The sequence below is a fragment of the Austrofundulus limnaeus genome, unplaced genomic scaffold, assembly GCF_001266775.1.
Source record: "Austrofundulus limnaeus strain Quisiro unplaced genomic scaffold, Austrofundulus_limnaeus-1.0 Scaffold104, whole genome shotgun sequence".
Lineage (NCBI taxonomy): Eukaryota > Metazoa > Chordata > Actinopteri > Cyprinodontiformes > Rivulidae > Austrofundulus > Austrofundulus limnaeus.
In genome coordinates this window covers 118,692-130,566 of record NW_013952506.1, presented here as the reverse complement: position 1 = coordinate 130,566, position 11,875 = coordinate 118,692, and the positions used below count along the sequence as shown (strand labels likewise).

The window sequence follows — 11,875 nt, the reverse complement described above, 5'->3', positions numbered from 1 at the left end:
ATATATACATATACACATATATATATCCAGTGATTGTCAGAAACCCCAGGATCCAAATGTCTATTTTTGTGCGGTTGTGAACATGCATATGAAATTTAAATACAAGATTTCTCTAGTGGAATATTAAATAGTGACTGTGGAGGACCACAGACCCGACCCCCAAGACCCAAGGCAAATATAAGGAGGACCAGAGCCACAGACCCCGAGAGAGGCCCCAAGCACCGAGCCCCCAAGGACACCCTCGCAGCGAGAACCACCCACCCACCCCCAGAGAGGAACACAGGAGAGAACTAGGAGAGCCCCACCAGCAACCACATGCAGAACGCACAGGGCCAACAGCTACAACCATAGGCCCCGCCGGACCCCGCCACACTGGAGCAGAACCAGGCATGGACACCGAGACCCGGATCCACAGGGTGCACCCCCCACCCCAGGCCAAGACCTGACAGGGCCAGAAGACCCAAGCCCCACCAGGCCGAGCCGGCACAAGCCCAAGCACCCAGCCCCAGAGATTGAGAGCCACCAGCGCACCGGCGGGCAGAGGCACACCCCACCAGAAGACAGTGCGGCCAGGGGCAGAGCCCATCAGGTGAACCAGATGAGGGGGCAGCCCGAGTCCCAACCTGACAAATACCCAATCATACACAAACACAATCACACAGTCCCCCCCTCATTCTCACACCCACTCATTCAAAGACAGACAAGAAGAACACCACACCCCACTCACACTCCCGATACACACTCTATACACCCCAAGTCCAGGACACATACCCACCCCCTACAGAGGGCAGGCCATATCCGAACCCAAGAGGCAAGCCCATTCATTCTGGGGTGTGGAAGAGCAGACAGCCAAGGCCCGGCCTGCACCAGGCCAGCCGGTCAGCCCTCTGCCACAGCGAAGCAACACCCCCGACCACCCCCCACACATTTATATCTTTTTCTACCCATCTTCCATGAAGCCCAGCTCTGTGCAGCTTATAGTGGTCCTGTGGACAAATACTCCCATCTGTGAAAAACACGTCCAGCTCCATCAGGGTTATCTTTGGTCACATGGATATTTCTCTGATTAATCTTTCTATTTCCTAATGAAGTCCTAGTATTCACTGAGGCATGCATGTCATGTGTTGCTCTTCATGCCAGTTTGTCACTAACATCATCTTATGATGAAAAACGACAGAGGCTTAGTTCCATATCTGTAACATTGACTGTGCTATAATATTTTTGTGTTTGTGGGGGTCCAAAACTTTGGCAACCATCTTGAATCAGATTGACTCCAAATTCTAGTGATAGTCTGTTTGAAGCAGAAGCTTCATTACATGTGCCAAAAACAACCCACAACCACCGAACTGCTTCAGAAGTCAAGGCCTGACTAATTTGGTAAAAACCTTGTGTGATCAGTGACATCTCAAACTTCATCTGGTTACATAATCGCTACGGTACCTGAGTCAACGGTTTATAAGGAAGCAAAAATAATTGGCGGTATTTGTGGGGATTTTGTACAGGAACATCCTTAAGCGCTGTGTTTATTTTACCAGTTTGGGCATCTTAGGAAGCTTCCCTTTGGAGGTTTTCCCAGAATGTCCCAATAGGAAGAGGCTGATGGGCATATCCAGAGGTTATATACTTTCTGGCCTGGGAGCTGGAGAGTGTTGCTACAGAGAGGAACGTCTGGGTTTCCCTCTGTGGTCTATTGATTCTTTGTCCTGTTATGGATAAGTGTTAGAAGATGGAGATTGAAATTGGCAGATGATCCCATATGTTTTAAAGAGTTTCTGCTCCAACACACCTTATTGGAATAAATAGGGAATTAACAGGGCTCAACAGTACTTGAAAAGGTAATTCAATCATTGTACCAAGTGTGTTGGAGCTGGGAAACAAGTAAAACATGCAGAATAGCAGGCCTCCAGGACCAGAATTGGACAAGCCTGACTCTGAGTTACTGAACTAGGGTAGATTTTTGAGACAATCACAACAGGTGTAGCTCATTTGGCACTTAGACTGCACAAAGGTGGATCTATTTAACCAAGTATGTGGGGCTTCTGGAGGTAATTGCTGGTGCTTCAAGACAAAGGGGATGAATAAATATGCACTTACCACTTTTCAGTTTAATATTCTTAGGTAATTAATTTAAATAATTTTGCTCGCTAACCTCATCCATCTGAAGCATCTTTTGTAAAATAGTTCCTTGTAAACAAATAGAAACTTTTTTCCAGGTCGTGAACTCTTCTGATCAGTCTGAACAAGTTTTTTAGTTTTTGCACGAAGGACTAAAGTAAGTATTTCAGCCAATTTGGGATTTGAGCCAACTCATTAATGATAAAATGTGAAGCTTTACCTTTTGTCAGACTGGCAGCTATTCACAGGCAGTCTGCTTGAAAGACACCTAATTATAAGCATGGACTACCAGATAGTTTTCTTTTTTATCTTTACAAGAAAAGAAAAAACACGTTCAACCATGTAAACAGAACTCCAAAGTAAAATTATCTGAAATGAGTCTTTAAAAGATAATCTTGTTATTATTTTTCTTTCATTCAAAGGTTTCCCTCTTGAATTGCTGTGTGAGTCCCTGCTTCCTTTGACACAGGTCAGCCTGACCCAGCTAATTAATTTCCCCTTGAAAAGACTCCACGGCTGATGAATCGGTCTGTGGGGCTGCTCTCTGCACAATGAAGCAGAATGTGAATTAAGCTCCATTGAAATAAAGGGAAAAAAATCCAAAGAAAGACCTCCCTTTCATCCCCATTCTTCCCAATACTAAAAACCAGTTTTTGTTGTTTTGAGGACTAATTTGTGTTTTGGACCACCTCTGCCTGGCCTGCCATGTAACAGTCCTTATAACCTAAAAGTGGTGATGTTTCTAAGCAACTAGAAGAGTGACAGCCCAACCAGGGATTTATAAACACTTGATTGGCTGTGATTTATTTGGTAGAGGAATGTAGATCACCTTAAAAACCCGAGGAGGGAGTTCTGCATCTCATCAAACTTCACTTTCAAGTGTCAGGGGCAGGAGAGGATAAGAGAGGTGAGTGAAATGATTTTGTTTTTTTAATAGACCAGAAGTAGGGAGGAAAAAATATACTGTATTTTTAAAATTTATATTGTCTTTGATATATGTCTAAACAAATTGTGTTTGCATTATCAAATGTATGTTTTGGCTTGAAACTTTGTGTTTGGCCACTTTATGATACTACAACTAAAAAAAAATAAAATGTTGAATTTACTTAACCAAGTTATGTCAACAACTACTCAGCAGAGTTTAGTATATGTAGAGCAATTTACTTATTTTCTTTGCAAAAATTTTTTTTACATTTCCTTTGTGAGAAAATAAGTAAATTGCTCTATATTCAACTCAGCTGAGTGAGATAACTTGGTCAAGTAAAGCAGCATTTCCTATTTAGAGTGTAGTGTTCTTTATTTATTTTATTTTTTTACTATATCTTACATCTTAGTAATATTTTTTTCCATAGTTTAGGCCAGGATTTTTGCTTGGTATTATAAGAAACTACCATGCACAAGTGTTTAAATCCTAAAATTTAATTTAAGTTTAATGATTTATCTTTAAAATACATTTTGTTTGCCAAAAAATATTTCTTATAAAAGATCTACATAGCACATTCAAACATGATATAACAATGTAGCTTTTTAAAGTTTTTATTCACTGTAAGTGAAAATATTTTACCATTTTTAAGTTCTTTGTTAAATAATAGCCAAAGGTTTTGTTTTTAAAAAAAAAAACAACCTTAAAAGATCTTTAAAAATGTACAAAACCAACATGCTTTTTAGAATCTAACATTTGTTCCACTGACAGAAACTGTTTGCTATGATAAATATTTCATCTATTAGTTTATTATAGGTGTTTTTTTAATGAGCCTTGCTTTAATACTTCCCAGTGTTAAAAACCAGTGATTATAGGAAGAAGGCTATCTGTTTACAGACATAAAGTCAATAAAATAAAGTGCACATTTTGTTTGCTGAAACCTTTTCTGTCAACAGATATCGGCTGCAGAGTCTAATTTATGCTGAATAAACAGAGGTGAAGATGCAACCAGAGGTGCTCACCTTTGGCCACATGGTGGTTTACAGTCTGTCTGAACTCTCCTTCCTGCTGCTGCTGCTGCTGGTTCTGTTGATCATCGCCTGGAGCCGAAAGCATCGGTCTCACATACCAGGTACAGGAGGACACAGCTTCTGTTATGAAATAACTGAAAACTGAAGAGTGAATCAAATTTTCTACTTGAAAAGAGGCTATCATTTCTATGCCCACTAAATACATAACTGCTTATGTGCAATTTAAATAATTTCCTATTTTTATTCATCTTATTAGTCAGAATTTGAATATCACATCAAATGGAGAGAAAATGCATTTTGTGTGAAAATGAAGAGTGAATGATGAGAGCTAAATGATTTTGCTGCTGAAGAAGCTGAAACTGAGTTGTTGGAGCTACAAGTAGCAAAACATCAACTAGCAGCAGCAAAAGGTTATCTAAAGGATAAAAAGTAGTGGAATACTAGCTAAAATGATCAAAAAGCTAGCTGTTAAAAATGGTTAAAGGCTAGCTTAAAGCTAAAACCACAAAAGGTAGCAGAAAGCTAGCTAAAAGTAGCAAAAACTGGCCAGTAGTGCAAAGTAGCTAAAAGCTAGCTATAAGATGAAAATAGGATAAAGCTAGTTAATGGCTAAAATACAAAAAAAAAAAAAAAAAACTTAAAAGTTAGCAAATAGCACCTTGCTAAAAGTAACTAAAAAAGGCTGGCTAAAAGCTGAAAGTAGCTGAAGTTTACCTTTTTATTATATTTCTTAGCTAAAATACCAAAACCGTAGCTAAATAACTACCCAAAAGTAAAGGCAAGCTAAAAGCTCTAGATACTATCAAAAAACAAAACTTAAAGTAGCAAAATGGTAGCTAAAAGCAGCATAAATGTAAGTAATAAAAGCCCAGTTAAATGTATCAAATTAGCTAAATTCTAAAAATAACTAAAGTAATAGGCAAAAGTATTAATACTAAATCAACATTCACACAATAACCAAATATATTTGTTTTGCTTGTCTCTGCCAAATTGTCTTCTCTGACATCCTCCTTCAGATGGGCAGAAAAATTATAATTTTTTTTCAGGCCCTTCCTTCTTGGCAGGACTTGGTCCAGTTCTCTCCTACTCCAGGTTTATTTGGACTGGGATTGGAACAGCATGTAACTACTACAACCTCAAATACGGCAGCACCGTGCGGGTGTGGATCAACGGGGAGGAGACTCTCATTTTAAGCAAGTAAGGCTGAATTTTATATTAAAATCTAAATCTGTGATTAAATAAAATCTAAATCCAGACCGTCACCTGCAGGGCGTCTGCGGTGTACCATGTGTTGAGGAGTCCTCACTACACCTCCAGATTCGGGAGCAAAAGAGGCCTGGAGTGTATTGGGATGGAAGGGAGGGGGATCATTTTCAACAACGATGTCCCACTTTGGAAAAAAGTGAGGACGTACTTTTCTAAAGGTGAGAGGAGACCTGTAACATCAGAGCATCCTGGCATATGTCTTGAATAAAATAAGTTTTGTTCTGCAGCTCTGACTGGCCCCGGCCTTCGGAGGACAGTGGGGATCTGTGTGAGCTCCACAGACAAACACCTGGACAGCCTGCAGGACCTGACCGATCCCTCTGGACACGTGGACGCCCTCAGTCTCCTGCGAGCCATAGTGGTGGACATCTCCAACAGGCTGTTCCTCAGGGTGCCTATCAATGGTCAGCTGCAGGTTCACCTCACTCAGACCGAAGCATCTCTAAACGGCTGAAGTTCCTGACTCTTTTTCTCCCTGTTCATGATGACTCAGAGAAAGAGCTGCTGATGAAAATCCACAACTACTTTGAGACCTGGCAGACGGTTCTGATAAAGCCTGATATTTTCTTCAAGATTGGATGGCTGTACAACAAACACAAGAGAGCAGCGTAAGAACCTCTAAACATCAGTGATTGAACATTTAACCTGAGATTCCTTCAGCATTATCTCTTTGTGTTGCTTTATGCTCCAACAGCCAGGAGCTGCAGGACGTGATGGAGAGCCTGCTTGAAATGAAAAGAAAGATGATTGATGATGCTGAGAAGCTCGATGATGATCGTGACTTTGCCACAGAGCTCATCTTTGCTCAGGTCAATCCCGCCCGCCCCCACCTGTTGCAAAGAAACTGTCAGGCCAGTTGGTTTGACCGTTGTTTTCCCAACAGAGTCATGGAGAGTTCTCAGCAGATAACGTCAGGCAGTGTGTGCTGGAGATGGTGATCGCAGCTCCGGACACGTTGTCCATCAGCCTGTTCTTCATGCTGATGCTGCTCAAACAGAACCCCGACGTGGAGCAGCAGATCGTAGAGGAGATGAGCACCGCCTTGAGTGAGTACAAGCTTGTTGTGATAAATATGAATGCATTATTGGAAAGAAAACAATCAAATACTGCAGAAAAACAAAGGGGAGTTCACGCAGCTGAGATGAACGGTTGTTGAAATGTTTGCATGTGCAGTGACAGGAAGTGTATGGGATAAATCTTGTGCCAGCAGGAATTGAATTTGAATTGTTCAGTTTGAATCTGAATGTGCATAATTTGAAATTGAATGCACTGGTTTGAAAATGAATTTTACTAAATTGCAACTGAATTTAATGATTTAAAAGTGAATTTAAAGTTTAGAATTTGAATTAATTTGCTTTGAAACTGTATTTTGTTTTATTAAAAATCCAGTTTGACTACTTTCAATTTCAGTTCCAAAATTCAGATTTTTGTGTGTCATCCTGGTCCTTGAGAAAGCCAGCCAGAGTAATCAAACACAGATCCACAGATTATGTTTCACTTTGTTGAAGTTTCCCTTCTGTACGTAACAGAGTTGATGCAATCCACTGTAAAAGTGACAAAAACGGTTATTTTATTGCAGTGATTAATTTTACCTATATGTAGAAAATGTTACATTTACATGATGACATCATGGATCACATATTGATCAGATGCTGCTCCTGACTGATCCATGATGTGATGTAAATGTAATGTGTTCTATAGGTAAAATTAATCACTGAAATAAAATAACTGTTTTCGTCACTTTTATGGTGGATTGCATCAACTCTGTTACATTACAGAAGGGAAACTTCACCAAAGTGCAACATAAATCTGTGGATCTGTGTTTGATTACTCTGGCTGGCTTTCTCAAGGACCAGGATGTGACAAMAATCTGAATTATGGAACTGAAATTGAAAGTAGTCAAACTGAATTTTTAATCAACCAAAATACAGTTTCAAAGCAAATTAATTCAGATACAAAACTTTAAATTCAGTTTCAAATCATTAAATTCAGTTTCAATTCAATGAAATTTATTTTCAAACCAATGCATTCAATTTCAAATTATGCACATTCAGATTCAAACTGAGCAATTCAAATTCTATTCCTGCTGGCACAAGATTTATCCCATAGTGTGATGACAAAGGGGAATTCTTGCATTTAAAGAGAGCATTGCTGCAATGTTCAACAACAGACAGTAGCAAAGATTCATTTTTGAGACTATCGGAGCGAGATGAACACAGAGTTCCTTTAAACCTGGGAGGGGAAACTTAAAAAATGAAAGGGGGACACAATTTTTTGTTGACACTGCCTGAGGGTCACATAGCACTGCACACCAAATGTAATAAAACTGCTATAAGTGTATGTATGTATGAATTGTGTTTATTAAACCAATTTAGTGTGCTAACATATTTCATCATGCTCAAATATAACAGCTGTACTGTTTTATTAAATATGAATACAAAACATTTAAAGTAAACAATAAATAAAAACTTACTTTAGAGAGCTGAATGGAATAAGATGCCTTGAGTGCAGACTCCTGCATGGCTGTGGTTCTGGTACAAAGTTGCTGTTTGTACTTGTGACTTCTGTAAATTTCTCATATTTAGCTTTGTGCAACATGTTGCAGTGGTGACATATTAAAATCCTTCATGGCACACAGCGTTTCTAATCAAACTAGACACACAAGTTTGCCTCCCATTTTACCTGAAATGTGATTTTTTTTTTTTTTATCCGACCAATTTTCCTTTCTCCTTTCTTAGCCATGGCTAAAAGTCTCTTCCGCACTGGTGGAGAGAATGCGTACGCGAGGTGGTGTCTGTGTTGGAAAAGCAAACTTTGTCATTACAACCAATTCAATGACACTGAGACGCTTACATGTATCTACGAAAAAATTTTTTAAAAGAAAAATAAGTTTCTTCAGCTGTCAGTTGGCCATTCTTGGTTTGAACAAAAACCAAGGCGTTCCCCTTTGTTGTCACTTCCGGTTGCATCAACTGCACAAAGAAAAGTTAAATATGTGACAAAATAAATACAGTCATGAAGAAATTTAGTTATTTATAGATTAGTACTGATATCAGAAACAACACCAGAGTATTAGGGNTTGTTTGTTGTGCTAGCGCTGAGCTAATACATATGAGGCAATATAGCGTCGGCGCTAGCGCAAATAATATTTATACACTCAGATTTGCATGTGTGTTACCTCAACAGGCTCCTGGCTGCCACTTCGAGGGAACACCCTGCTCTGTAGTGCCGAGTCTTGGCTGAGGTGCTGCAGCTCCTGCGCTCGTTGTCTCAGCATGGTGTCCATGGAGCTGCCGTACGTTTCAGAAACCTCGTGAGCCACAGAGAAAGCTGCTCCCCCTGAGCAGAGCTTGGTCATGGCTATGAGGACCCAGCTCTTGGTTTCACTGGTGCTGCTCTTCATGTCCAACAGTTTTGCCAGCAGCCTCAGGACAGCGTCAGGCTCAACATCCTCGTTTAGATGAGCATACTCTCCAAGAACCTGAGCAAAACAAACCAAAACTTTAGCATTGAGAACAAGTACAGGGTAACTAATGCAACAGAATGCAATTATTTGCAAATATTATAAATAAATATATTTATAATGGAACATGGTAAATATACTAAAATTGTAAACTAAGACGTTAATTTATATTTTTGATGGCAGCAAATAAAACAGAATGTCAGAATAAGGGCAACAAATGGCTGTGAAAATAAGTGGTACTGATGAGAAACAGCTGAAGAAGCAAGAATTAGGTTTATTGGTAACAGGTAAGTAAGAGGAGTGGATATAAAAACGTTTCGCAGTTTGAAAAAAAAAGCATCCAATTTCAGAATAAGGTTCCTCAACAAAAATTTAAAACTTTGAATAATATTTAATTCAAAATGACATTTTTTTTCTAAAATTGTATTTCTTAGTTTAAACATTTGATGTTTCTTATGTTCTGTAAATAAAATGTGGGTTTATAATGTTTGATCTATTATGTGTTAATTGAAATAGAGTAGCTACATGTCCGAATTCATATACAACACATAAGAACTGTTTTGAAACATTAGTGTCAGGTCGTTGTCTGAATGCCTGTGATTCAGCCGTAGGTCAGCAGAGGGCGAACTCAGGCATTGAAGAATCGTGTACAGTATATAAATGGGAACTTCCTGTTTTTCATTCAGTGTGGTTTGGCTTGTCAGTCCGGTGACAAATAAACCTCACTCGTCTCTCCAGAATTCTGGTGTTATATGACATTTATTTCATATCACATATCATTTTATTTAATACTTGTGTTTTCATCTGATTTCAGCCTATATTAAACACGTATTTCTTACAGTCATGTGCATTATTTCAAATTTCTGAATGGCAAAAAGTGGACGATAACGTATTTAGCAAAATATCTGAACAGATTATAAAGAAACTTTCAGAAAGTAATTATTGGATTTACATCTTCAACTGATATAAACCTAATTCAAGATGGCCGCCTCAGCTGATTGACACTAAGCAAAACAAAAATAGATATAACAGTTTTTTTAAAGATGATTTTAGTCTAAAACTTGGTGTGGCAGGTGCATTTCTTCAAGGAATCCTAGATCTTTAATCTCTAGCTGGATTCACAAATGTAACATTAAAGCATTATTTCATCTGCAGATGGGAAATCTGTGGAGGACATCGATCACGAAGGATTAAAAGTTATGGAGAGTTTCATCAACGAGTGTCTGAGGTTTCACCCCGTGGTCGACTTCACGATGCGTAAAGCTCTGGAGGACGACGACATCGACGGCACAAAAATCAGGAGAGGAACCAATATCATTCTCAACATCGGGCTCATGCACAAGACCGAGTTCTTCCCTAAAGCCGGAGAGTTCAGCCTGAAGAACTTTGACAACACGGTGAGTCAAAGGTACGAAACAACGTGGGACTCCTGAGGAGCGAGACTAATATCTCTTCTGTCTTTACTTCCTGTGTTTGGCAGGTGCCCAGCCGTTTCTTCCAGCCCTTTGGCTGCGGGCCTCGCTCCTGTGTGGGCAAACACATCGCCATGGTCATGATGAAGGCCATCTTGATCACTCTGTTGTCTCGTTACACAGTGTGTCCCCGCCAGGGCTGCACGCTGGACAGCATCAGGCAGACCAACAACCTGTCGCAGCAGCCTGTGGAGGACGAGCGCGGCCTCGCCATGCGCTTCATCCCTCGCACCCGGAAACAAGACACAGTCTGCGCCGAAACACCAGAATAATTTGATCTTTTTTGGATGACGGCACCCGACTACCCCAGAGGTTGTGTTAAAGGGATAGTTCACATTCTTTAGGCCACAGTCAATTACCATCTTGTCTGTTGTAGATAGCTCTTTGAACCGATTCAGTTTGGAGAAACATTTTATTTAAAAAGCCCCTTTCAGGACAATGTATAGTTAAAAAAACATGCATCAGAAAAATAGTGTAACAAGTGAGTAGGGAGGCAAGAACAAATCAAACATTAAAATAGAAAGTACAAAGATGGAGAGGCTAATCAGTAAATTAAAACAGTTTCATTCTGACTGAAGTGTTAATGGTTAAATTGAGACCAAGACCAAAGAAAAGCAGCCTTAAAACAGCTCAAATTGTTTAATGCTAGGTGGGAAACTTTAGGCACAGCGTGATTCAGTCACACTTCAGAGGGCTGCAAAGCAATTATAAAACTATTATTTATACATTTCGATTTTATTGAAACATAACATTTTGTTTTACATAAATCAGTGATTTAAGTTGTCATATTTATTAAAGATAGCTGAGTGCACAAAATTGGAGTACGGTAGTCACATTCTGATCAAGTTAGGTTAGCATTGATGCTAACTTAACATTAAAAAAGGCCAGAGACCTACTAAAAAAAATTAGCATCGTTTTTATAATCAGAAATGTACATGGTTCAAAATCATTACTAAAGACAGCCATGTTCTGGTCTCACATCTCACAGCCACTGCTCTGCTGACAGCACAGAATAACGTTAATAGAGACCCGACAGTGGCGTAAATGTTTATAAAACAGCTTTTATATAAAATGATGTGAAAATTTTGGGGTTGAAGTTGTTTTACGGTGGCAGCGATTCACTTTGACTCTGACCTCACTCAAACTAGCATTTAGCTCTTCAATCTGGTCAGAACTGAACCTTATTTCTCCAAACTGAGGTCACTCAAAGAGCTATCTACAACCGGTAAGATATTGTTGATAACCTTTCTACAAAGCACCACAAGATCCCTTAAATATTAACAGATGCTTGTTTTTATGTTTTGTTGGCAGTACTAATATTTACACATCATAGTTGAATGTTTCCGTTCATACAGAACAGAGCAGCTAGTTTTCTGACTTAGAAAAATGCTGTGAGCAAAATGACAGTTTATTATAAATAATATTTCATGTTAAAGCACTGAATATATTAACCAAAACATCTTATTTTGCTTTAATGGCTTCACTTACACTCTCGTTTGGTTTTACCCTGGTGATTAAGTTTTACAAAACATAATCTAAGTTTGAAATTAGAGATGTGATCATTTCTTTTGTGATGAGTACAAATAAAACTTTTCTAAATGAGCAA

At 39.1% G+C, this 11,875-nt stretch overlaps 1 protein-coding gene across 1 annotated transcript; it reads left to right on the top strand.

Moving 5' to 3' along the window:
- The first annotated feature begins 2,024 nt into the window (after positions 1 to 2,024).
- cyp19a1b (cytochrome P450, family 19, subfamily A, polypeptide 1b) lies at positions 2,025 to 11,871 on the top strand. The gene is made up of 12 exons (XM_014013575.1): positions 2,025 to 2,118; positions 2,214 to 2,272; positions 2,538 to 3,022; positions 3,994 to 4,169; positions 5,115 to 5,265; positions 5,338 to 5,492; positions 5,562 to 5,738; positions 5,828 to 5,942; positions 6,029 to 6,143; positions 6,218 to 6,380; positions 9,953 to 10,194; positions 10,278 to 11,871. Exons 4-12 carry the CDS (start codon positions 4,040 to 4,042, stop codon positions 10,539 to 10,541), a joined length of 1,512 nt encoding a protein of 503 aa, XP_013869029.1. The 5' UTR covers positions 2,025 to 2,118; positions 2,214 to 2,272; positions 2,538 to 3,022; positions 3,994 to 4,039; the 3' UTR covers positions 10,542 to 11,871.
- The last annotated feature ends 4 nt before the right edge of the window (positions 11,872 to 11,875 follow it).